Consider the following 24,308-nt stretch of genomic DNA (forward strand, 5'->3'; position numbering starts at 1 on the left):
TGTTAAAACCTACCTTTTCAGTTTTGGATATTTGTCCTTGTCTCCTTTTATGATCAAGTGGAGGTTGATAGGTTCTTGATTAGTCGGGATGTCAAAGGTTTCAGGGAGAAGGCAAGAGAATGGGGTTGAGAGGGATAATAAATCGACCATGATGGAATGGCGGAGCACTTTTCTCTGCTTCTGTCTTATGGTCTAAAAGCAAGGACTTCTCTCAGCATCCTAATCATTTTTAAAATTAAAAGTAAAATGGCATGGGGAAGGCGCTTTGTCTCAACAGATCCAGTTGTTAGTCTATCCTATATGTCTGATAACTCGCTTGCTTGATAACACGACACACATTGTCATATTTTGTCTTAGCTGAATGTGAAATGGATATCTTGTAGTAAGGAAATTAATGGTGTCATTCTGCAGTCTGTTTACTTCGGGTACCCTGAAATGTCAAGCTTCCAATGGAGGACTATGTAGGAGGGAAGAGTTAGATTGATTTTGGAGTTAGTCATAAGAGTAGGGCAGTATGGTAGCATAGTGCTTAGCATAATGCTATTACAGGGCAGCAACCCAGGTTTAATTCCCACTGCTGTCGGTGTGTTCGTTCTTTCAGTGACTACAGTCCAAATGTATATGGGTGAGTTGGTGAATTGTTCATATGGTACAATTGTGCAGCACAGGTCAGAAGGGCCTGTTACTGTGCTGTATGTCAATTCAATTAAATTCAAAGTGTGGTACAACATGGGCTGAAGGGTCTGCACTTTACTGTCATGCTATGTTCTATTGAGATAAAGAATCATTCTTAAAATGGATGAAATTTCAGTGTTAAATTGGTTTTATTGCAAGTGCATTTTAGGAATGATTTGGAGGTGATTAAATCTCCTCTGGTCCAATAGTTTGCCAAACAGCTTCTATTTCTTCCCTTCATTTCTGTTGTATTTAGAGATATAGTGTAGAATAGGCCTTTCTGGCACACTGAGTCACACCGCCCAGCAACCCACTGATTTAACCTGAGCCTAATCACAGGGAATTTTACAATGACCAATTAACCTACTAACCGAACAACTGCGGGAGCACCTGGAGGAAAGGCACAAAGGTGCAGTGGATTGAACGTCACTTCTCTCCCCGTACTTTCTCCTGGCAATTCTACGTAATGAATGGAAATGATGGCGTTGATGTGACCTTGGTACGCTAACTTGTTCAGAGCTGATTGCTACACACCCATGAGAATTATCTTGATTGCCTTATTAACCTAATTCTTAAGAAATTACATCAATTGAACATTTTTTTAGAGGTTTGTTCTTAATCTGCTGGAGCAGTTTCATTTTTTCACATTTGCAAATTCCCCATTTTGTTTTAATCCATACTTCAAATCCTTGAAGGAAGTGTTGCTTTTTTTACTATTAGCAAACTCATCATAGTATGGATAGGAATTATAATGTCTTAACTCCAGAAAAAGACAGGTCATTTGTTTACATAGAATCAGTACAGGAACTTCGGCTCACGATGTTATGCTGGCCCTTCAATATGCTCTTGGATCAATCTAACCCTTCCCTCCAACATAGCCCTCCATTTTTCTATCATCCATGTGCCTATCTAGGAGTCTCTTAAATGTCTTTAATTTGTCTGGCTCTGCCATCATCTCTGGCAGTGTGTTCCTTGCAACCCACTACTTACTCTGTGTAAGAAAACAGTTCTAAAGATAAAGAGAGACTTGCTTTATTTGTCACTTGTACATTGAAACATACAGTGAAATGTGTCACTTGTGTCAAATCAAATCAGTGAGAATTGTGTTGGGAGCAGCCTGCGAGTGTCCATGCTTCTGGAACCAATATACTAACCCCAACCTTGCATCTTTGGAATGTGGGAGGACCCCCATTGAACTGACTATTTCTTACATCCCTCACATACATGGGGAGTAAAAGTCTTTCCATTAAATCTCAGTCTAAATGTGCAATCATAGTAATTTATAATAGTCTGTAATAATAGAAACAGTGAACATAGAAATACGCTCAAATCAGCATGGGTTAATCAGTCTGATGGCCTGGTGGAAGAAGCTGTCCTGGAGCCTATTGGTTTTGGCTTTTATGCTGCAGTACCATTTCCTGGATGGTAACAGCTGGAATAGATTGTGGTTGGGGGGGGGGGGGTGACTCGGGTCCCCAATGATCCTTCGGGCCCTTTTCTCACACCTGTCTTTGTAAATGTCCTGAATAGTGGGAAGTTCACAACTGCAGATGCGCAGGGCTGTCTGCGCCACTCTGCAGAACCCTGCGATTAAGAGGGATACAGTTCCCATACCAGGCAATGATGCAGCCAGTCAGGATGCTCTCAATTGTGCCCCTGTAGAAAGTTCTTAGGATGTGATCATGGGGAGAATGTACGAAGTCCTTCCAGGCAGCAGCGAGAATTGAACCCTTTTAAACTACTGTAAGATCAATTTGATCCTTCCTTCCCAGATAGTCCTCCATTTTACTATCATCCATGTGCCTATCTAAGAGTCAGTCACAGGATACATTTTCATTTACATTGGTTTCTGGTTAATTGGGGCATATTTTGGCCCAATAAAGCGACTGTCTCATTTAGCTGAAGTTTCATGGAAATAGTTAAAAGGTATTAAAAAAGACAAACTACCATTCAACTAAGTAACAAATAATGCAATTAAATGAAATAAAGGACAAATTAGAGCACTTCCAATACCTCTACAGTACTATAAACTGTATTAGTTCCTAATAGTTATTGATGGAGGAATTTAAAAAGCTATCCCAATACACAAGGAAATTGGAGCTGACAGATAGACCACTGGGCCTCCCCAAACCTGCCCTGCAATTCACTATCACTGTGACTGTTCGATACTAGTTCCAATTCCTCAACCTTCTACAATTCCCCATTCTCAGTTATTTGATCTTTATTTATGTATCTTCACTTTAAATAATGATCCTGGAGACTGAGAATTTCTCTGTCTGAAAGGAGGACTTGGCAACATCCTGTAGACATGTAGTAAAGCCTTTCCTTGAACTCCAAACTCTTTGTAATAAATGCTAGTATTCTGTTTGCCTTTGAAGCTACTTGATGGACCTGCCTGCTCACTTTAGGTGATTCGTGCATGAGAATACCCAGATCCCTCTGAACCTCGCTGTCTTGCAGAACGGTATCGTAGTGGTTAGCACAACACTTTACAGGGAAGGTGTCTCAGGTTCAATTCTTGCCGCTGCCTGTAAATTGTTTGTATGTTCTGTCTCTGACCTCTGGGTGTTCCGGTTTCCTTCCACTGTCCAAAGACAGTACTGGTGAATAGGTCATTGTAAATTGTCCTCTGGTTAGGCTAGGGTTAAATTGGGGGACTGCTGGGTGACACAGCTCAAAGGGCCAGAAGGACCACTTCTGCACTGTATCTCAATAAAATAAAAAACACAGTTAAGGAGAATGTGTAAATTCTTCTTGAGCTTGAAGGTTGCCACAGACAAAATTAAAAGTGAATTTATAATCAATGTTCATAGTATATGTCACCATATGCAATCCTGAGTTTCATTTTCTTGCAGCCATTCATAGTAACAAAGCAATACAATAGGATTGTTGGAAAAACTACACACACACTGACAAGCAACCTAAGTACAAAAGAAGACAAGCTGTGAAAATACAAAAAAAAGAAGTAGCACTGAGAACGTGAGTTGTAGAGTCCTTGAGAACGTGAGTTGTAGAGTCCTTGAAAATGAGGCCATAGGTAATGAAATTGGTTCAGTGTTGACAGATGAAGGAGGAGACAGTGCAAGGACAGTGAATGGTCTGTCATGTTCTCAATGCTAAGAAAATATGAACAATTGATAACAATTTAATTGAAGGAATAAACATATTGATACAATTTCAAAGAAGGCACCCCTACAGCGATATTTCATTAGGAGTTTGAAGAGAATTGATAACCAGAAACTCCTGCAAATTTTTACATTTGTACCATGGAGAGCATTCTGACTTGTTGCATCACTGCCTGGTATGGCGGGGCCAATGCACAAGATCGGAAAGAGCTATAGAGGGTTGTAAATTCTACCAGGTCCATCATGGGCACTAGCCTCCCCACCATCGAGAACACCTTCAAAAGGTAATGCCACAAGTAGGCGACAGAACTTATTACCCGTATTTACAGGACTGACTTATAGGGAGAGGTTGGATAGGCTGGTGGTGTCTAAATCATGAGGTTCATAGGTAGGTTGAAGGTCCAGGAATGAAGAACAAGAAGCTATAGTTCAAGTTCAATTTCAAGTTTATTGTCATCTGACTACATATGTACAATCAAAAGAAATAACATTCCTCTGAACCACACTGCATATACACTACATATAACACATAAAACAAAATTATACTATGAAAAAGTTAATTATATATAATTCAAAATGCATGTAGTCAAGTACAGCACAGGTAAACAGTAAACAATGATGAGAGCTCATTGGTGGCAGGATATTCATTAGTTTCACAGCCTGGGGGAAGAAGCTGTTACATAATCCGACAGCCCTAGCCCTGATGCATCTGTCCTCCTTCCCTGACGGCAGTGAGACAATAAGATTGTTGGTTGAGTGCTAGGGATCCTCAACAATGCTTTGGGCCCTTCTTTAATGCTCCCGATAAATGTTACAGATGTGGGGATGGAAACCCCGATGATCCTCTCAGCAGATTTTACTGTCTTCTGTGGGATCCTGTAATCCGACGCCTTGCAGCTTCCGCTCCACGCAGCAATACAGCCAGACAGGACACTTGATGATGCTCCTGTAGAAAGTTGTTGTTCCCACTGTGCTGCAAGAACAGCAGCACACTGATCACACAACCCTGGGGGAGTACCAGTGCTCAGCACGGAGCTTGAGATGCTACTGCCAACTCAGACTGGGGTGTTTATGTCAAGAAGTCCAAGATCCAATTACGGAGAGGGTTGTTAAGTACCAACAAGGACAGTTTACGCACCAGCCTCTAAGGATGGTCATGTTAAATGCTGAGCTGAAGCACTGGTGTGTCACCTTCTGACCAGATATTGATCTTTCTGTGAACTGGTTTGATTTGTTTAACTAGTGGTTGGTATGCAGGGGTTAGCAAAATGGATGTGTGGTCTGAGTATCCAAGGTGAGAGTTGGGGGGGTGGGGGGGAGCCTTGTAAGCTCCGCAAAAGTTGGTATAAGCCAAGTCTAATATTTTCTTGCATCTAGCTGCAAAAGGTTTAATGTGAGAGGGGAAAGATTTAATAGAAGCTTGGGGGTAGAGCAACTTTTTTACACTGTGGTATTTTTGTGGAATGGTCTGCTAGAGGAAGTGGGTGACACGGATACAATAACGAGTTAGCTATGTGGATTGGAATGTTTAGAAGGTTATGAGGAAAATGCTGGCAAGCAGCTGAGATGAGGCATCTTGGTCAGCATTGGAGTATTTGAGCTGAAGAGCCTGTTTTCATGCTGTAAAACTCTTGACTCCACAGGCAGAGAATTAAGACAACAAAGGCTAAACTGGAAGCTGCTGTCTCGAGCATTGAAACAGTTGGAGAAAGAAAGTATGTTTTCTGTGCTGGAGAAATGACATTATCTTTACCTGTGCACAGTGAAACTGAGCTTCCAAAGTTCATGGATTTGACTTTGCCTCTGTTTTAGGACTTGCTACGATCATGGAAGACTTTGTAATGTTCATCTATTTGTTTGAATGATTACATTGCGCAAACCTGGAAATATTTGCAATAATAAAGTGAACCCTGTTTTTGCAGGTTATGGCTGTCTGGTGTGCAGACTGAAGAATTTGGTTGAGTGGAAATCTTTAGTGTGGGATGGCTACACGGCCATACCCTTATGATAGTAATTCTAGTGATCCAGAAAATTGGGATCGTCGATCTCACAACAGACCTCGCAGACTCTATAAGCACTCCAGGTTAGTGAATGATTCCAAATATTATATGGAATTTGACATGTTCCTTTTGAATTTGCACCTTTGTTTTAGCCTTGGTACATTGATGTTTGGAGATATTGTGCTGTAGTGTGCATGCAAATGTGAATTTGTAGCATTTTTCATACTTTCAAAAAAAACATTTCAACATTCACACGAGAAACCCACAGGACTGTACGGCCCATTGTGTGAATACTGTGTGACTTGCTATTTATGCACCAACACAAGAAATTTTGCAGATGCTGGAAATCCAGAGCAGCACACAAAATGCTGGAAGAACTCAGCAGGTCAGGCAGCATCCATGAAAATTAATAAGTAGTCAACATTTCGGCCTGAGACCCTTCATCAGGTCGTCTCGACATTTCAGCTCTTTATTCCTTTCCATCAACGCTGCATGATCTGTTGACTCTTTTAACATTTTTGGTGTATTTATACACCAGTGCTGTTTGCAGTTGAATTTTTGTGTGACTTAATAATTTCACATTGGTGAAGTGTTCAGCAAAGCTTAAACAATAACCTGCTTCTGTTCTTTCATTATGAGAACATGGATACTTCATTATGACCTTGCACCATATTGACTGCCTGCACTGCCCTTTCTCTGTAGCACTTTATTCTGTATTCTGTTATTGTTAGAGCTGCTGTCTAAATGCACTGTTGTAATAAATTGACCTGTATGAACAGCATGCAGTGGACAAGTTTTCTACTGTAGCTCCGTACGGTTGGCAATAATAAACCAGTTTACCAATGCCACACACAAAATGCTAGAGGAACTGTTAACAGCTATATGAGACCTTGGTCAGACCCCCCTTGGAGTACTGGAATCAGTTTTGGTCATCTCACTACAGGAAGGATGTGGATGTTATAGAGAGAGTGTAAAGGAGATTTACAAGGATTTTGCCTGGATTGAAGAGCATGCTTATGAAAATAGGTTGAGTGATCTTGGCCTTTCTCCTTGGAGTGACAGAGGACGAGAGGTGACCTGGTAGAGATATAAAGGTGATGAGAAGCATTGATCATGTGGGTAGCCAGAGGCTTTTTCCCAGGGCTGAAATGGCTAACACGAGGATGTATAGTTTTGGATGTATAGCTTGGAAGTAGGTGCAGAGGAGATGTCAGGGTAGGTATTTTGTACAGAGAGTGCTGGATGTGTGTAATGCACTGTTGGCGACGGTGATGAAGGTGGATACAATAGGATCTTCAAAGAGACTCTTAGATAGGTACATGGAGTTTAGAAAAATAGAGAACTATGCGGTAAGGAGACTAAGTTTACATGATCGGCACAGCGTTGTGGACTAAAGGACCTATAGTGTGTTGTAGATTTCTTTGTTCTAGGTTCTATTCCCCTCCATAGATGCTGCCTGACCTTGAGTTCCTCCTGCATTTTGTATGTGTTCCTCTGGATTTCCAGAATCTGCAGGGTATCTTGTGCTTACCAATCTGCTATTGTTTGTTCCCAGAGAGAGCTAAAGCTGTTCCAAATTTTATCTTCATAAACTACTATACAACTTTCCTCATATCCTAAGAGTGTGATGTAGATGCAAGCTTCTATCCTAAACTATTTTTCTCAAGTCTATTAACACATCAGTGTGACCTGGTTGCAAGCAACCACAGCTTTGAAGCTTTTCACCATAATTTTCTGGATCATAATGACAAATCCAGTCATGGTCAAGACATGGTGATGAAACATATCAACTCCTGCCTGAGGAGAGACTTGGATCTGCTCTGATTTTGGCTACTTTCACAACAGTTTCACAGTAGGTGACATTTCTTTGGCTCTTCACTTTGCGCTGGAGCATCTATACAGTGAAGATGCACACATCAGGATGCTCTTCATTATGACCATAAGACATAGGAGCAGAATCTGGCCATTTAGCCCATCGAATCTGCTGCACCATTCCATCATGGTTGATCCCAGATTCCATTCAACCCATACAACTTCCTTCTTTCCATATCCTTTGATGCCTCGACTGATCAAGAAATGATTAACTTCTACCTTAAATATACACATGGACTTGGCCTCCACCACAGCCTCTAGCAGAGTATTCCACAGATTCACCATTCTCTGGCTAAAAAGTTCCTCTTCACCTCTCTTCTAAAGGGTCACCCCTCAATTTGTCTACAGAGTGGAAATGTATCGTAACCCTGAAGTATTTATGAATTGGTAACTTTTGTAAAGTGTAATGTAATGAATTAGGGTCTATGAAATCCTAAGGTGCTTTGCTGGTTTGGGTGAGGAAGCTTGCAAATGTGTTTGCGTTGTATGGAACAAGCTATTTTCTTTGATGACAGTCAATTTGTTTTATGGCCGGAAGAGATGTTTGATAACAGCGGACATGATGGAACTTCTAAAGATCAAGTGTGTGAATGGGATAAGGATGAAGATAACAGAGGAATGTAATGTTTTGGAATGGAGCAGCATAATTCTGTTCTTTGTGGGGGGGAGATAAAAAAGCACTTTGGTTTAAACAGAAGATCAGAGCTATATTTCCAATGAAACCTGGCTGGAGGTATATCTCCCCTTGCAAGTAAAATAATAAATATGCTATAATGTGATCCACTCTGAATTTGTGTAGTTTGCTTTTGTGTAATAGAAGACCTAGCTGACCAGTACACAACAGCTTGGCACTCGGTCCCCTCAAAACTGATCAGTGAGCTTCAAGACCTTGGCCTCAATACTTCCTTGTACAACTGGATCCTCCACTTCCTCACTTGCAGACTCCCAGTCAGTTGGGATTGATAACAACATCTCCTCCACGATCACCATCAGCACAGGTACATCATAAGGCTGTGTGCTTAGCCCCCTGCTCTACTCGCTTTACACTTTTGACTAAGGCTAAGCACAACTCGATTGCCATATTTAAGTTTGCTGACAACACCACTGTCATAGGCTGAATCAAAGGTGATGATGAATCAGCATATAGGAGGGAGATTGAAAATATGGCAAAGTGGTGCACAACAGCCTCTCACTCAATGTCAGCAAGGCCAAGGAGCTGATAATTGATTACAAGAAGAGGAAACTGGAGGTGGAAAGTGTCAGCAGTTTTGAACTAGTTGTTGTAATTTCATTGGATCTCTCCAGGGTTCAGCACATTAGTGTCATTATGAAGAAAACACAGCAGCGCCTCTACTTTCTTAGACATTTGCAAAGATTCGGAATCTCATCTATAAGTTTGACAAACTTGTGGTGGAGAGTATAGTGATGGGAAGCATCATAGCCTGATATGGAAACACTTGTATCCTTGAATGGAAAAGTAGTGGATGTGGCCCAGTCCATCACGAGTAAATCCCTCCTCACCATTTAGCACATCTGTGTGGAGAGCTTTTGCAGGAAAGCAGCATCCAACAAGGATCCCCAACATCGCATCCATGCTGTCTTCTTACTGTTGCCATTAAGAAGGTGGTACAGGAGCCTCAGGACTCACACCACCAGGTTCAGGGAATTGTTACCCCTCAACCATTAGGCATTTAAACCAGAGGGGATAACTTCACTCAACTTTGCACAATGTTTGTCCATCTTATTGTGTGCAGTTTTTCATTGATTCCCTTTTGCTGCTTTATATTTACTGTGAATGTCTGCGAAGAAATACATCTCAGTGTTGTATGTAGTGACATGTATGTATAGTACTATACAAAAGTCTTCGGCACCCTATATTTTTTAAATAATTTTTGTTTTAGATGTTTATTTGTTGTCTTCTGCATTAGTATGTCAATAAAACAGAGCATTCATTTTTCAAAAAAATTAAATATTACAGAGAACATTTTGCATTTCACAGAAAATAACATTAATAGACCCTTTTCAAATAAAAACTTGATAACTTTGTAGGTATATTGCTCAGTGCATGATTAAACAAAGATAACAAATAGGTGCTAATGATCAATGACATAATGAGTTGAATGAACTAAACTGATTAATTAAAACAGAAATGTGTGTAGAAGGAATCAAACTGAGTGAAGGACAACCAAACTAAAAGATGAGAGTGTGGCAGATGTGACAGTTTAACCTTCAAATCATTAATTCACACACCATGACATGATTGGGCATAGCAACGGGACACAAGGTGGTCATTCTGCATCAGTAGGTCTCTCCCAAGTAGAAATTTTGCAGCAGACAGGAGTTTAAAGATGTGTTGTCCAAACTCTTGAGAAGAAGTAACCAGCTAACCAGAAATGCATTGGTCAGGCGCAGAAGCTGAATGCAGCAAACAAGAGATACATTAAACTGACTTCCTTCTAAATCGGAAGAAGTCCAGCACTGATATCAGATCTGAACTCACAGAAACCACTGGAACCCAAGTATACCTCCGGACAGTGGAGAGAAATCTTGTCAGAGGTGGTCTTCCTGGAAGAATTGCCAAAAAGTGAAAACAAAGCTAAGAGACTTGCCTTTGCTCAAAAACACAAGGACTGGGGTGCTGAATGATGGCAGCAAGTACTCTGGATTGATGAGTCAAAATTTGAAAATTTTGGCTCAAGCAAGAGGCAGTTTGTTTGTAGAAGAGCTAGAGAGTGCTACATGGATGAGTGTGTGTTGCCAACAGTGAAGCACGGTGGAGGTTCCCTGCAGGTTTATGACTACGTTTCTGCAAATGGAGTTGGAGATTTGGTTGGAATTAATGACATCCTCAATGCTGAAAAGTACAAATGGATTCTCATTCATCACACAATACCATCGGATTGAATCCAACTTTGTTCTGCAGCAGGGCAATGACCCCAAATACAAGGCCATGGTATACATGGTCAAGGTCAAGGCTGCCTGGGATTACCTGGAGAGAGGGAAGCAAGTGAGACAGCCAAAGTCTGCAGAAGAACTGTGGCAAGTGCTCCAAGATGCTTGGAGCAACCAACTGGACGATTTTCTTATAAAACTACATGACAGCGTACCTAAGAGAATTGATACGGTTTTAAAGGCAAAGGGTGGTTGCACCAAATATTGATTGGATTCATTTTTTTACTGTTTACTGCTCTATATAGTAAATTTTTGATACTTCAAAATTTTTCATTTCATTATTTTTGAAAGCATCTTCGTTTACAGAATTTCTTGCAACGACCCATGATATTTTTCACAGTACTGTACTTGGATAATTAATTTACTTTGACTTTGAAACCTCACCAATTCCTCTATTTCCTTAAGAAGGTGAAAAAAGCTTAGGGTGTCCCCTTTGATCCTCACTAATTTTTGTCAATGTACCATGGAAGGAACATGCCTGGATGCATCATGGCTTGGTGTGACATCTGCTCTGCATATCACAGAAGCAACCTCCTCTCCGTGGATCTGCCTATGCTTCTCACTTGTCTCAGTAAAGCAGCCAATATAATCAAAGGCTCCACCCACCCCAGACATTATTTCTTCTCCCCTCTCCCATCGGCATGGCAAGTAGTGGCTAGCTTAAAACTGGACGCTGTCTGTAGGGACTTTGTATGTTCTCCCTATGACCGCATGGGTTTCCTCCAAGTGCTGTGATGTTCTCCCACATTCCAGAGATGTATGGGTTAGGGTTATTGAGTTGACATGTTACGTTGGCACCAGAAGCATGGCAACATTTTCAGGCTGAATAAAGGTCATCTTTATGTTCCCCTCTGGATCTTGCAAGATGCCTTCTCATTTTTAATTCCAATGAGGACCTGCTTAATCTGTCATGACTCACTATAGACTCCAAATTATTGGTTTGGTTCTTTGCATTAAATACCCTGTTCCTCAATGCTTTACACCAAAATACCCTGTGAAGTCGAAACCACTTGTAAAGATTTTGCTATCTGCTAAAATATTCATATCTTTTAAATTATTTATATCACTTTTCACCCTTCTCTTTTTCCAAATCATTAGCTTGCTGTTGCTTTTCATGAAGTTGTTCACTGTTAAGTCAAAGTACCATAACCAAGCTCAGTTTGTTTTAAACTGGCTTCTTTAAAAATAAAAAAAATTAGAACTCTGTATGAATACCACTGCAATTCCTTAATGAACTTCCATTACAACAGGCAACTTTCAAATTTATCTCAAAGTGCTTCATTACTATAGTTATAATGGCATCACGTGACCTATTTTGTAACAAATTTTATGATATTTAGCAAGCTATTTGTGTATGCCTTAGTTATAGTCTTATTAGTTTGGTATGTAGCCAGATAATTGATGGGATAAACATTACACTTCCAACTTTAAACCTTTGAGTGCAATGGTAGCTTTGTGGTTAGGGGTGGCAGAGTTCAATTCTGGCTTCCTATATAAGAAAGTTTCTACATTCTTCCTTGTGCGCTTGGATTTCCCCCAGGTGCTCCGGTTTCCTCCCACAGTCCAAAGATGCATGCACTGTAGGTTAATTAGTCACTGTCAATTGTCCTGTGATTATGCTGGTGTTAAATCGGTGGGTTGCTGGTGGTGTGGGCTGGAAGGACCTGTTTCTTGCTGTATCCTTAAATAAAATAGAATACATTTGTTCAGATAAAATAAAACGCTGGAGATAACTGCACAGGATTGGAAAAATCTGCAGAAAGTTGTGAACTCAGTCAGTTCCATCAAGGGCTCTAATCTTTCCAGCATCGAGGACATCTTCAAAAGGCGATGCCTCAAAAAGCAGCGTCCATCATTAAGGATCCCCATCACCTAGGACATGTCCTCTTCTCATTACTACCATCAAGGAGAAGTTACTGGAGCTTGACGATGCAGCCAGCTTCTTCTCATCCGTCATCTGAATGACCAAATGAACACTTCCTCAGTATTTTTCCCTCTTCTTTTTTTGGCCCCCCTCTTTTTTGCTCTGCTGAGTAATTTTTTTTATATGCACTATTTATTGTAGTTTACAGTTTTTATTACTGTTTTGCACAATACTGCTGCTGCAAAACAACAAATTTCACAACATATGCCAGTGTTATTAAACTTGATTCTGATGATGACCAGTAGCAAATTCTATTACATGTAAATGTATGTGGCAAATAAATCTGATCCTTGATGAAATAGGAAACTGTAAAATACTGGGGTCAGGCAGCACCTATGGAGAGAGAACCAGAGCTAACTTTTCAAGTCAATGATCTGGAAAAGTATAAGGGCAATCATGTTTTAGGTTGTAGCAAAGGGAAGGATTGGAGGTGATAAGGGATTGTATTTGATAGGGTTGATGTACGCTTGGGGATGAATTCTTGTTAATCATAGCCAAATTGTCTCGAGGACTTTTGGAACAAAGGTGAGCAAAGGCCATATATAGCAAGACAATATAATGCTAGAATTGTAGGCTGAAGATCACCAGGAAAACATAGAAGAGAATGCTGGAAATACTGCAGATTGGGTAGCGTCCAGTGAAGGAGAAACCTGGACAGCATCATTAATGACTTGATTCAGAATTAATTAATTAATTAATTTGTTCTAACCTTATCTGGAAACTAATAACTGAAAAACATGAGTTTGTTGATTATTGTTTTGAGGACTACGTCCTGTTTAGTCAGAAGATGATTTCATGTTCCTCCTGCTTACTACCCTTGGACTTGGCTGGAACAACTGAGATGGCTGAAGGATCAGGGATTAGAATAGGGTGGAGAGTTAAAGTGACAGGTTACTGGAAGCTGAAGTGCAACCTAATGAACTGAATGGAGTCATTCTGCAGAAAAGTCATCCAGTCATTATTTGGGTTCTCCATTTGAAAGAAGACCACATTGTGAGCACTGACAAATTGAGAAAAGTGCACGTGAGTCACTGTGTAACCTTGAGATCTTTGGGGTCTTTGAACCATGGGAAAAGGACGAAGTTCAGATGTTGCATCAGAAATTGCTGTGAGAAGGAAGGTAGGTGGTGAAGCTTGACCAAGATTAGATAGTGAATGCTGAGAGGGGAATGGAAGATGTTTGGAGCCTGAGGTCCCACACCACCAAGGTCAGGAACAGTTATTACCCTTAACAATCAGACTCCTAAACTGACCTGGATAACTTAACTCACCATTAACTTACCTACAGGCTCATTTTCAAGGACTATTTACAACTTATGTTAATTTTATTTGCACAATTTACCTTCTTTTGCACATTGCCAGTTTGCCAATCTTTATGTATAGTTTTTCATGAATTCTATTGGAGACCAAAAGACAGGAGGAGAATTAGGCCATTCGGCCCATTGAATCTGCTCTAGCATTCCATCATGACTGAATTATTATCCTTCTCAGACCTATTCTTCTGCCTTCTCCCTGTAGGTTCTTGATTAGTCGAGATGCCAGAGGCTAAATATAGCCAGTGATGTGGCCTGCACAGCCGTCCGTGGGAATGAATTCCACTGATTCACCACATGCTGATTAAAGAAATTCTTTCTCATCTCTGTTCCAAATTGATGTTCCTCAATTTTGAGGCTCTACTGTATGGTACTGGACTCCCTTAAATCAGGAGGCATGCTCTCCACATCCACTCTGTCTGGGCACTGAGACAGGTTAAATAAGCTCTGGTGCTCCGCTGGGTCCTAAAGTCCCCCGACTTGATCATCCGCATTTTTTGGTATCCGCGGGGGTGGGGGGGGGGGGGGTCCCGGAACCAATCCCTCGTGGATAAGGTGGACCGACTGTATTTCCCTTGAATACTGCTATATTCCAAAGATGTGCAGGTCAGTAGGTTAATTGACTGTTGAATGTGGATGTTAGCAGAATCTTGGAACATTTAGTAAATGAAGGTATTATTGTCACATGTACCTTGGTACAGTGAAAATCCTTGTTTTGCGTGCCGATATTTTCATCACATCTGTGCATTGTGGTACAAGGGAAATGTAAGATAATGCAGAATAAAGTGTTACAGTTACAGAGGAAGTGCAGGTAGATAATAAGGTATAAGGGCCATTCATAACAAGGTGAGGTCTTGAATCTGTTGGATCCTAAAGCTTCCTAATGATTGTTTAGAGGTCAAGAATGAAGCATCCCATTTTGTTGTTTTATGGCCAATTTATTGAATGTTATAACAGTAAAGAAGAACAAGAGCAAGAAGTGTCAAGAGAGCAAAGACCAGACTAAAAAGTAGTCATCATTTCTTACTAGACCAGAGGTAACAAAATTTCAGTGATAACAATGAATCTTTAATACAGCCAGATTCATGTGGTATAACATCTGCTACTAAAAACAAATACGTTTCTAAAAATAAAAAAGTAACTGTACTATAATTATTCAAAAATTCACTGCACAATTAGATGTACTGCAGATTCTGGTTATTGGGCCATCAGTTAGTTGAGGCAGCCGTTTAGGACAGCTCTGAAAAGAATAAAAACTAATTGAGAAAAAAGCTGGAACTCCCTTTTTTTGGGGACAGTAAGCTGCTTAATTAGGGCAGGAGACTGTTGCTGAACAGTTTCTAACTAATGTCAGGGGCGACCACTTGTGTGTCCATTAGATACTACACCGTTATTGGTGTGAACACATTTTAATTAGTGTTAGTTGCATGTGCTTGTGTTCAAAAAGCAGTGATTTTTGTCACTGATAGTTGGTGAGAAATGAGCAGTAAGATAATTCGGAACTGTTTTGCTCACTGGAGTTTCAAGCATTTGGACTTGGAGATGCAAAACATAACTAGGAGTGAAATGAAATGATTTCACTATTTTAAGTTAGGAACTATGAATAATTTGAAGGTATTGACAATAATCTTGATTGTCACAATAAAAATAAAGATTTGGTCAATGCAGTCATTGACAGCATTGTATGAAGGCAGTCCATTATCTGCATGAGGTTGTCTGCGCTGATTTTGTTCATTTACAGTCAATCAAAAGAATGTGGCAATGCACATTGGATGAATTCCTCTACTGCAACTTTTGGGAACTATTACACAGTTTTATAGTAATGTAGTGGTATATATCCGGCATATGTTGTGAAATGTGTTGTCTTTCTGGCAGCAATACAATATATAATATAGAGAAAAAAATGTGAATTATAGTAGGTATATATAGTTAAGTTGTGCACAAATAGAAATTAAAAAGTAGTGGTTTAGTGTTCATTGTCCATTCAGAAATCAGATGATAGAGGGGAAGAAGATGTTCCTGAATCGTTGAGCATGTGCCCTCATCCTTCTGCACCTCCTTCCTGGTGGTAGCAATGAGAACAAGGGTGTCCTTAATGATAGATGCAGCTTTTTTGAGGTATCACTCCTTGAAATTTGTCCTGGATACCATGGAGCTGACTAAGCTTACAACACTCTGCAACTTACTACGATCATGTGCAGTAGTCCCCATACTAGACGCTGATGCAGTCAGTTTGAATGTTCTCTACAGATTTGTCATCTGTAGAAATAAGAGTGCTTCTGGAGCCAGGTCTTCTCAAACTCCTAATGAAATACAGCCACAGTTGTGCCTTCTTTGTAACTACATCAATATAACCATATAACAACTACAGCACGGAAACAGGCCATCTCGGCCCTTCTAGTCCATGCCGAATGCTTACTCTCACCTAGTCCCACCGACCTACACTCAGCCCATGACCTTCCATTCCTTTCCTGTCCATATACCCATCCAATTTTTTTTAATGATAATATCGAACCTGCCTCTACCACTTCTATTGGAAGCTCGTTCCACACAGCTACCACTCTGAGTAAAGAAGTTCCCCCTTGTGTTGCCCCTAAACTTTTGCTCCTTAACTCTCAACTCATGTCCTCTTGTTTGAATCTCCCCTACTCTCAATGGAAAAAGCCTATCCATGTCAATTCTATCTATCCCCCTCATAATTTTAAATACCTCTATCAAGTCCCCCTCAACCTTCTACGCTCCTAACTTGATCAGCCTTTCTCTGTAACTTAGGTGCTGAAATCCAGGTAACATTCTAGTAAATCTCCTCTGTATTCCCTCTATCTTTCCTATAATTCGGTGACCAGAGCTGTACACAGTACTCCAAATTTGGCCTCACCAGTCCCTTGTTATGTTAGATTTTCAGAGGTTAGATTTTCAGAGATGTTGGCACCCAGGAACTTGAAATTGTTCACTCTTTCCACTTCTGCTCCCTCTGAGGACTAGTGTGTTTTCCTTCATCTTATCCTTTCTGAAGTCCGTTTAATTTCAATAAATCTTACTAAAACGATATTACTAAAAACAGTATTACAGACCTTGGATGTAGTTGTGGTTCTCAGCTGCAACGGACTGAAACCCCAAAAGCAGTGTTTTCATTTGTTCTGTACTTTATTTAAATACATAATTTGTTATTCAGTTAAAATGTAGCTTGTCTTTTTTTTATACCTTTTTAACTATTTCCATGAAACTTCAACTAATTGGGGCAGCCGTGTAATTGGGCCAAAATATACTGGTCATGATGGGTCCCAATTAACTAGAATCCATTGTATATAGGTGATTATTTAAAAATAAAAGCAACCATAGGAAGTGAAATTACAATAAAAATAAGAATTTGACACCCCACTCCAACAAATACATTTTATTATACAAAAGGTTTATTTCATAATGGTAGAATGGAAGGTGTTGGGCTTTTGAATCTTAGATATGAGTAACAGCAGATCAAAGGTGAGGAAGTGAAGAAATGAGATCGTTTGGAGACCTGGCATAGACTTCTGGCCAAACAGCAGCCTCCAATGTTATACAAAACTTTAAAAGATGCATGAACTTGAGTTCACTCGATCTGTGTGTAGCACCAATCATAATGTGCTACTGAGGAAAAAGCTGGACACCTGAGGAGTAAGCCTGGTGATCAGCTGTTCTTGGTGCACAAATATATCAGTGCTGTCCCAATTCTGCTCACCTGGCCTGGAATATTGAGCATTAAAGTGCCATTCTTTTTAGCTACCACGGGAGTTCTCTGGAGTCATTTTGGTAGCAATTTACATTCCACCTCAGGCCAATGTCAAGTGGGCTTTAGATGGTCTGAGTAATGGGATCAACATGCACAAAACAGTGTACCCTAACACCTTCACCATCACTTGGGAGATTTTAACCAGGCCAGTCTGAAAAAAATCACTAAGCAACTACCATCAACAAATCACTTGTAATACCAGAGGAAAAAACACACTGGACTATTGCTACACCACCATCAAGAATGCCTACTGTGCTATTCCATGCCCTCACTTTGGAAAGTCTGATAACCTGGCTGTACTTCTCCACCCTGAGTATAGGCAGAGACTGAAGACTGCAGCACCAGCAGTGAGGACCAAGAAGGTTTGGACAAGGAAGCACGAGAGCACCTGCTTTGAATTGGTGGACTACACTGTATTCCTCTTCGAATCTGGATGAGTATGCTGCAGTTGTTATTGACTTCATTAAAACCTGTGTGGATGAATGTGTACCCACAAAGACTTGCTGTACATTCCCAAACCAAAAGCCATGGTTGAACCAGGAGGTACGTTGTCTGCTAAAGGTTAAACCTGTGGCATTGAAGTCTGGCAACCTAGGCCTGTACCAGAAAACCAGGTATGATTTGCGGAGGGCTATTTCAAGGGTGAAAAGACGATTTCGAACAAGGTTGGAAGAGATATTACTTCCTACAAAGCAAAATCCACTAGCGTGAATGGCAGTGATGCCTCACTACCAGATGAACTCAATGCCTTCTATGCACACTTTGAAAGGGAGAGCACAACCACAGCTGTGAAGATTCCTGCTGTATCTGATGACCCCGTGATCTCCGTCTCAGAGGCCGATGTTAGACTGTCTTTAAAGAGAGTGAACCCTCACAAGGCAGAAGGTCCTGATGGAGTACCTGGTAAGGCTCTGAAAACCTGTGCCAACCAACTAGCGGAGTACTCAAGGTAATTTTCAAGCTTTCACCGCTACGGGTTCCCTATTGCTTCAAAAAGGCAATAATTATACCAGTGCCTAAGAAGAATAATGTGGGTTGCTTTAATGACTGTCACCCAGTAGCACTCACATCGACAGTGATGAAATGCTTTGAGAGGTTGGGTCATGACTAGACTGTTACCTATTGCCACAATTGGTAACAGCAGGCACAATCTCAATGGATCTCCACACAACTTTAGACCACCTGGACAACACCCAACACCTACGTCAGTATGCTGTTCATTGACTACAGCTCAGCATTTAATACCATCATTCCCACAATCCTGATTGAGAAGTTACAGGACTTGAGCCTGTGTACCTCCCTCTGCAATCGGATCCTCAACTTTCTAACCGGAAGACCACAGTCTGTGCGGATTGGTGATAGTATCTCCTCCTCGCTGACAATCAACACTAGTGCACCTCCAGGGTGTGTGCTTAACCCACTGCTCTACTCTCTATATACATATGACTGTGTGGCTAGGCATAGCTCAAATACCATCTATAAATTTGCTGAAGATAAAACCATTGTTGCTAGAATCTCAGGTGGTGACGAGAGCGTATACAGGAGAGAGATATGCCAACAAGTGGAGTGGTATCATAGCAACAACTTGCAGTCAACATCAGTAAGATGAAAGAGCTGATTGTGGACTTCAGGAAGGGTAAGACGAAGGAACATATACCTATCCTCATAGAGGGATCAGAAGTGGAGAGAGTGAGCAGACTCAAGTTCCTGGGTGTCAAGATCTCTGAGGGTCTAACTTGGTCCCAACATATCGATGTAATTATAAAGAAGGCAAGACAGCAGCTATACTTTATTAGGAGTTTGAAGAGATATGGCATGTCAACAAATACACTCAAAAACTTCTATAGATGTACAGTGGAGAGCATTCTGACAGACTGCATCAACGTCTGGTATGAAGAGGCTACTGCACAGGATCGAAATAAGCTGCAGAAGGTTGTAAATCTAGTTAGCTCCATCTTGGACACTAGCCTACAAAGTACCCAGGACATCTTTAGGGAGCAGTGTCTCAGAAAGGCAGTGTTCATTATTAAGGACCTCCAGCACCCTTGACATACCCTTTTCTCACTGTTACCATCAGGTAGGAGGTACAGAAGCCTGAAGGCACACACTCAGCCATTCAGGAACAGCTTCTTCCCCTCTGCCATCCGATTCCTAAATGGACATTGAAGCTTTGGACACTACCTCACTTTTTCTAATACACACTGCAGTCAGCCCTCCTTATCCGTGAGGGATTGGTTCCGGGGACCCTTCGCGGATACCAAAATTCACGGATGCTCAAGTCCCTTATTCAGTCTGTCTCAGTGTGTTGGACATTAGGACCTCGCGGCAGAGATCTGAATCCGTAGTGTTTCTGGTCATGAAAATAATCATGATAACGATTGGAAATAAAGGTGGAAATAATAAAGTGATTGGAAAGAGGTGAAATGCTGTCAGTCTGTTATAACATTGATAACATTTATAACATTGATCGGAACAATTTCAAAGGATAAAGTGAGAAAGGCCCTGCCCCGATGAAAACTACTGTTATTACTAAGCAACACAGTGGTTTAATTATTGGGTTTTGGGGTTTGAAACTTGAATCATTCATGTCACCTATTACCCTGTGTTTGTTGGGCTATAGTAATTCCTGGTTCAGAAATACATATGACATCTGACAGTACAGTACAGGAACCAGATCCTTTTGAGACACTTTGAACAAGACGCAGAATTAAATTCTCTGCTACCTGAATATGATCCATGTTCCTCCATTCTGTGTACATTCATGCTTAAATGAATTGGTTGGGCTTGGCCGTGGATACTGTTGACCTTGTTGTCTACGTGATGTGCATACCAAGGCATTATGATATAGAGAGCAAGCTGTTGCCCGTGCAGCAGGCACCCCGTCTCCACACAGCCAGTGAATCCAAAGGAACAGCAGAGATCGATATAGTTTGTCACCAGCAGTGTCGCAGGAGTTGCCAGTCAGCGTTGAACTCAACATAGTACTGCCTTAGGGTCTCCAACTTCAGATTTTTTTCTTCGGGGTTTACTACTGGTGCCTTCCACATGAGTGGGTATAACGGCAAGGCATCAGAGATTTGAGATCAGAGTTTTCCTCCTCCTAGATGAGCTGCCGACCATGGCTGACAAGCCCTAACTGCCCGAGGCGACTGGTTTTAAGGTGCCAGTAACCTGCTTCTGGCCTTCTCCTGTTCTGCTAGGCCTAGTAACTAAGCCACATGTGCAGACCAGGAGCTGGACTTGGTTGTCAGAGGCTTGTTGAGACACACATTATTGAGAGCACTTAATAAGTAGCAGGAACTTAACGTTTTTACCGTCTCCGCCTAAAACAACCTTAAGGAGCCCGCTATTAAATATCATTAATATATCACATTATTTTATCTACTCCACCATTCGCCTCAGCAGCTCTTTCCAGGCACCCACCACTGTGTATAATAAAAGCTTGTCCCCCATATTTCTTTTGAAGATTCCTCTTCTCACCTCAAATGCATGCCCTCTAGTATTTGACATTTCTACCCTGGGGAATATCTCCCCTTAGCCTCAGATACTCCAGAAAAGGAAACCAAATTTGTCCAACATCTCTTTATCCTAAGAGATGTTGCTTGACCCCCAGCTTCCTCCAGAAGAAGGTCAGTTGCTCCAGATTCCCACATCTGAGGTCTGTTGTCTCAGCACTGTCAGACATGCTTCTAGAAGTGGCATTATCCTTCTGGTAATTTTTCCCCCCTCCTTCTCTATTCTGTTCCCCACTCTGGTCTCTTACGTCTTCTCATCTGCCTATCTCCTCCCCCTGGTGCACCTACTCCTTCCCCTGGTCCACACTCCTCTCATACCAGATTCTTTTTCTCCAGCTCTTTACCTTTTCCACCTATCATCCCTCAGCTTCTTATTCCCACCTCCCCTCCCCTCCCCACTCACTTGGTTTCACCCCTTACCTTCTTGCTTGATCTCCTTCCCCTCTGCCCCACCTTCTTATTCTGACAATTTCCCCCTTCCTTTCCAGCCCTAATAAAAGGGTTTCAGTCGGAAACGTTGACTGTTTATTCATTTCCATAGATGCTGCCTGACCTGCTGAGTTCCTCCAGTGTTTTGTGTGTGATGCTCTGTATTTCCAGCCTCTGCAGAATCTCTTGTTTATGATTATGGTGCTTAAAAGCTGTCCTCGAGCACACATTTGGTCATCTCTCCAAACAGCTCCAGTTATGGCTTAATGCCAAGTTTTGACTGACATATTAGAGAAGAGTTGTGTTACATTTACTACACTTTTGTTGCTGTATAAAAGTAAATTGTGTGACAGATTGGGATGTTCTTCATTGTGTAACTAATGTTCAGACAAGCTGCAGACGTTGAACTAGTCTTTGTTTAAATCTCACTCTTATGTTTTAGGAGCCGTGACTGCAGAGTTCTTAAACTGAATTCAATCTGTACATCATTTCAGAATGGCAGAGTCAGGTTTATCATCGCTGACCTATGTCATGAAATTTGTTTTGTAGCAGCAGTACGGTGCAAGAGTATGTTTTTAAAAATAGTGCAATAAGAGAGTAAAATAGTGAGGAGATGGTGTTCATGGACCATTAAGTAATCTGATGGTGGTGAAGAAGCTATTTGTAAGATATTGAGTGTGTGTCTACAGCAGTGGTTCCCAACCTGGGTTCCACGGACCTCTTGGTTAATGCTAGACGTCCATGGCATTAAAGAGGTTGAGAACCCTTGGTTCTTGGTACCCAAGCCTCCTCCCTGATAAGTACCGTAATGAGGAGGAAGCTGGAGAGAGCTGAACTATGCACACCTATACTAGCATCCTTCTGCAGATGTGCAGTAGAGAGTATCCTAACAAGCTACATGACACAGAAACTTGCCCAAGCATGCCCACAACTTACTAACCTTAACCAGTGAGTCTTTTTGGAATGTTGGCTGAAACCCACTCAGTCACAGAGAGAACGTACAAACTCCTTACAGACAGCAGTAGGAATTGAACCTGGATCTTCTGATCACTGGTGCTGCAGTAGCGTTACACTAACCGCTTCAACTGTACCTCTGTACATGCGACAATAATACACCAAGTTACCAGTACAGCTTTGCATTTCCTAAAGTACAACAACAAGCCAACTTCAAGAGGTGCTGTATTGAAATTCTGTGTTTGTGCAACCCACAGTGTCAGTACAAATGCAGCCGTCTGCCACTTCTCATTGCCCACCTGCTCCTTTCATTTCAGTCTGCTATTTCTGTACTCCCTTGTGTCCTCCCCTATCAGCTCCCCAAATAGGAGAGCGATCCTAACCCTACTGCTCTCCTCAGACGGAGCTGGCTTTGCAGCACAGTCCTTTTACTAACCTGACATCACAGTTTTAAACATTAACTAAGTACATAATCTTAAATAACCCATGTGCTACTTTTTGTCAACTTTACAACTCTGTGTTATAGATTTTATGTTTATTGATATAAAAGACTCTTCCTTCATCAATGATTTAAAATATTATATAATTTACTGTGGAATCACATCATATACTGTATTTACATATTGCTTCCCCAGATGAGAATCACTTTACAGTTAGTCATAGAGCACTATAGCACAGAAGCAGGCTCTTCAGTCTATCTAGTCTGTGACAAGCAATTAGTCGGTCCAGTTGCATTGACCTGCATCTATACCATAGCCCTCCATACCCCTTCCATCCATGTACCCATCCAAACATTTCTCTAAAATGTTGAAATTGAGCTCATGTCCACTTCACCTGCAGGCAGCTCATTCCATACTCTCAACAGCCTCTGAATGAAGAAATTTGCCACAGGTTCCTCTTAAATGTTGCACATCACCCTTAACCTATGACCTCCAACTGTAGTCTTACCGAGCCTTACTGGAGAAATCCTGCTTGCATTTACCCCTCATAATTCTGTATACGTCTATCAAACCTTACCTGATTCTCCTACAATCTTGCGAGTGAAGATCCAACCTATTAAATCTTTCCCTGTAACTCGGGTCTTTAAATCCTGGCAACATCTCTGTAACTTTTCTATCTTATCTGCTTTGAACTCTGTTCACTTCAGCATGTGGTCCAGAAACTGAAAAGAACAAACTTTGTTTTCTTGTCTCAAGGGCAGTTTTGTATCTGCTCATTTTAGCTCAATAATTTAATATAGACCACATTCCTCAATGTCACCCTGTGCTGTGTGCTCGTGAGACCAATGTAAAAGAAATTGCTTGTGGTGCCATTGCAAAACCTGTCTAAGCAATGATATCCTCTGTTATTAAAGTGCTTTTAAAGTGTTCATTTTTGTCAGCAGGCTTGTGGGCTTAGGGTGGGCCAATGAGTCTAAATCAAAAGCTTTTAATTAGATTAGCTCAAGTAGGGCAAAAGACTCTCTTTGTGTACTGTACATGTTTCCTAACCACTCATTCTCTTCAAATCGTAATTTTATATTTGGTCAATATTGTTTAATGCCATTTCCAGTATACAAGTGTTAGGAGAACAAAATAATTCACTCTGGATCCAATGCAGCACAAAAAACACAATCCAATAATGAACACAATAATAAAAAAATGAATATAAATACATAAGATAGGTTCTATACACAGATTGATTGCATGGCATAAAGTGACGCTAGGCACAGGAGTGGCTGTACATAAGGTGACTGACAGGAAACGATAAAGTAGTGGTGTTTGGGGGTGTGGAGGGGTGG

The 24,308-nt window shown here is 41.1% G+C and overlaps 1 protein-coding gene across 2 annotated transcripts in view; it reads left to right on the forward strand.

Annotated features, from left to right (window-relative positions):
• The window catches only part of btbd10b (BTB (POZ) domain containing 10b), a 112,180-nt gene that overhangs the window by 13,673 nt on the left and 74,199 nt on the right, over nucleotides 1-24,308 (forward strand). Inside the window, exon 2 of one of the 2 annotated variants that reach the window (XM_059976187.1) lies at nucleotides 5,723-5,883. The exons of the other annotated variant lie outside the window; for it this stretch is intronic. Within the exon in view, the coding sequence (XP_059832170.1) occupies nucleotides 5,783-5,883 (101 nt within the window). The 5' untranslated portion in view covers nucleotides 5,723-5,782. The remainder of the gene's footprint in view (nucleotides 1-5,722; nucleotides 5,884-24,308) is intronic. 2 annotated transcript variants of the gene reach the window in all.

This window comes from Hypanus sabinus, chromosome 7, assembly GCF_030144855.1.
Source record: "Hypanus sabinus isolate sHypSab1 chromosome 7, sHypSab1.hap1, whole genome shotgun sequence".
NCBI lineage: Eukaryota > Metazoa > Chordata > Chondrichthyes > Myliobatiformes > Dasyatidae > Hypanus > Hypanus sabinus.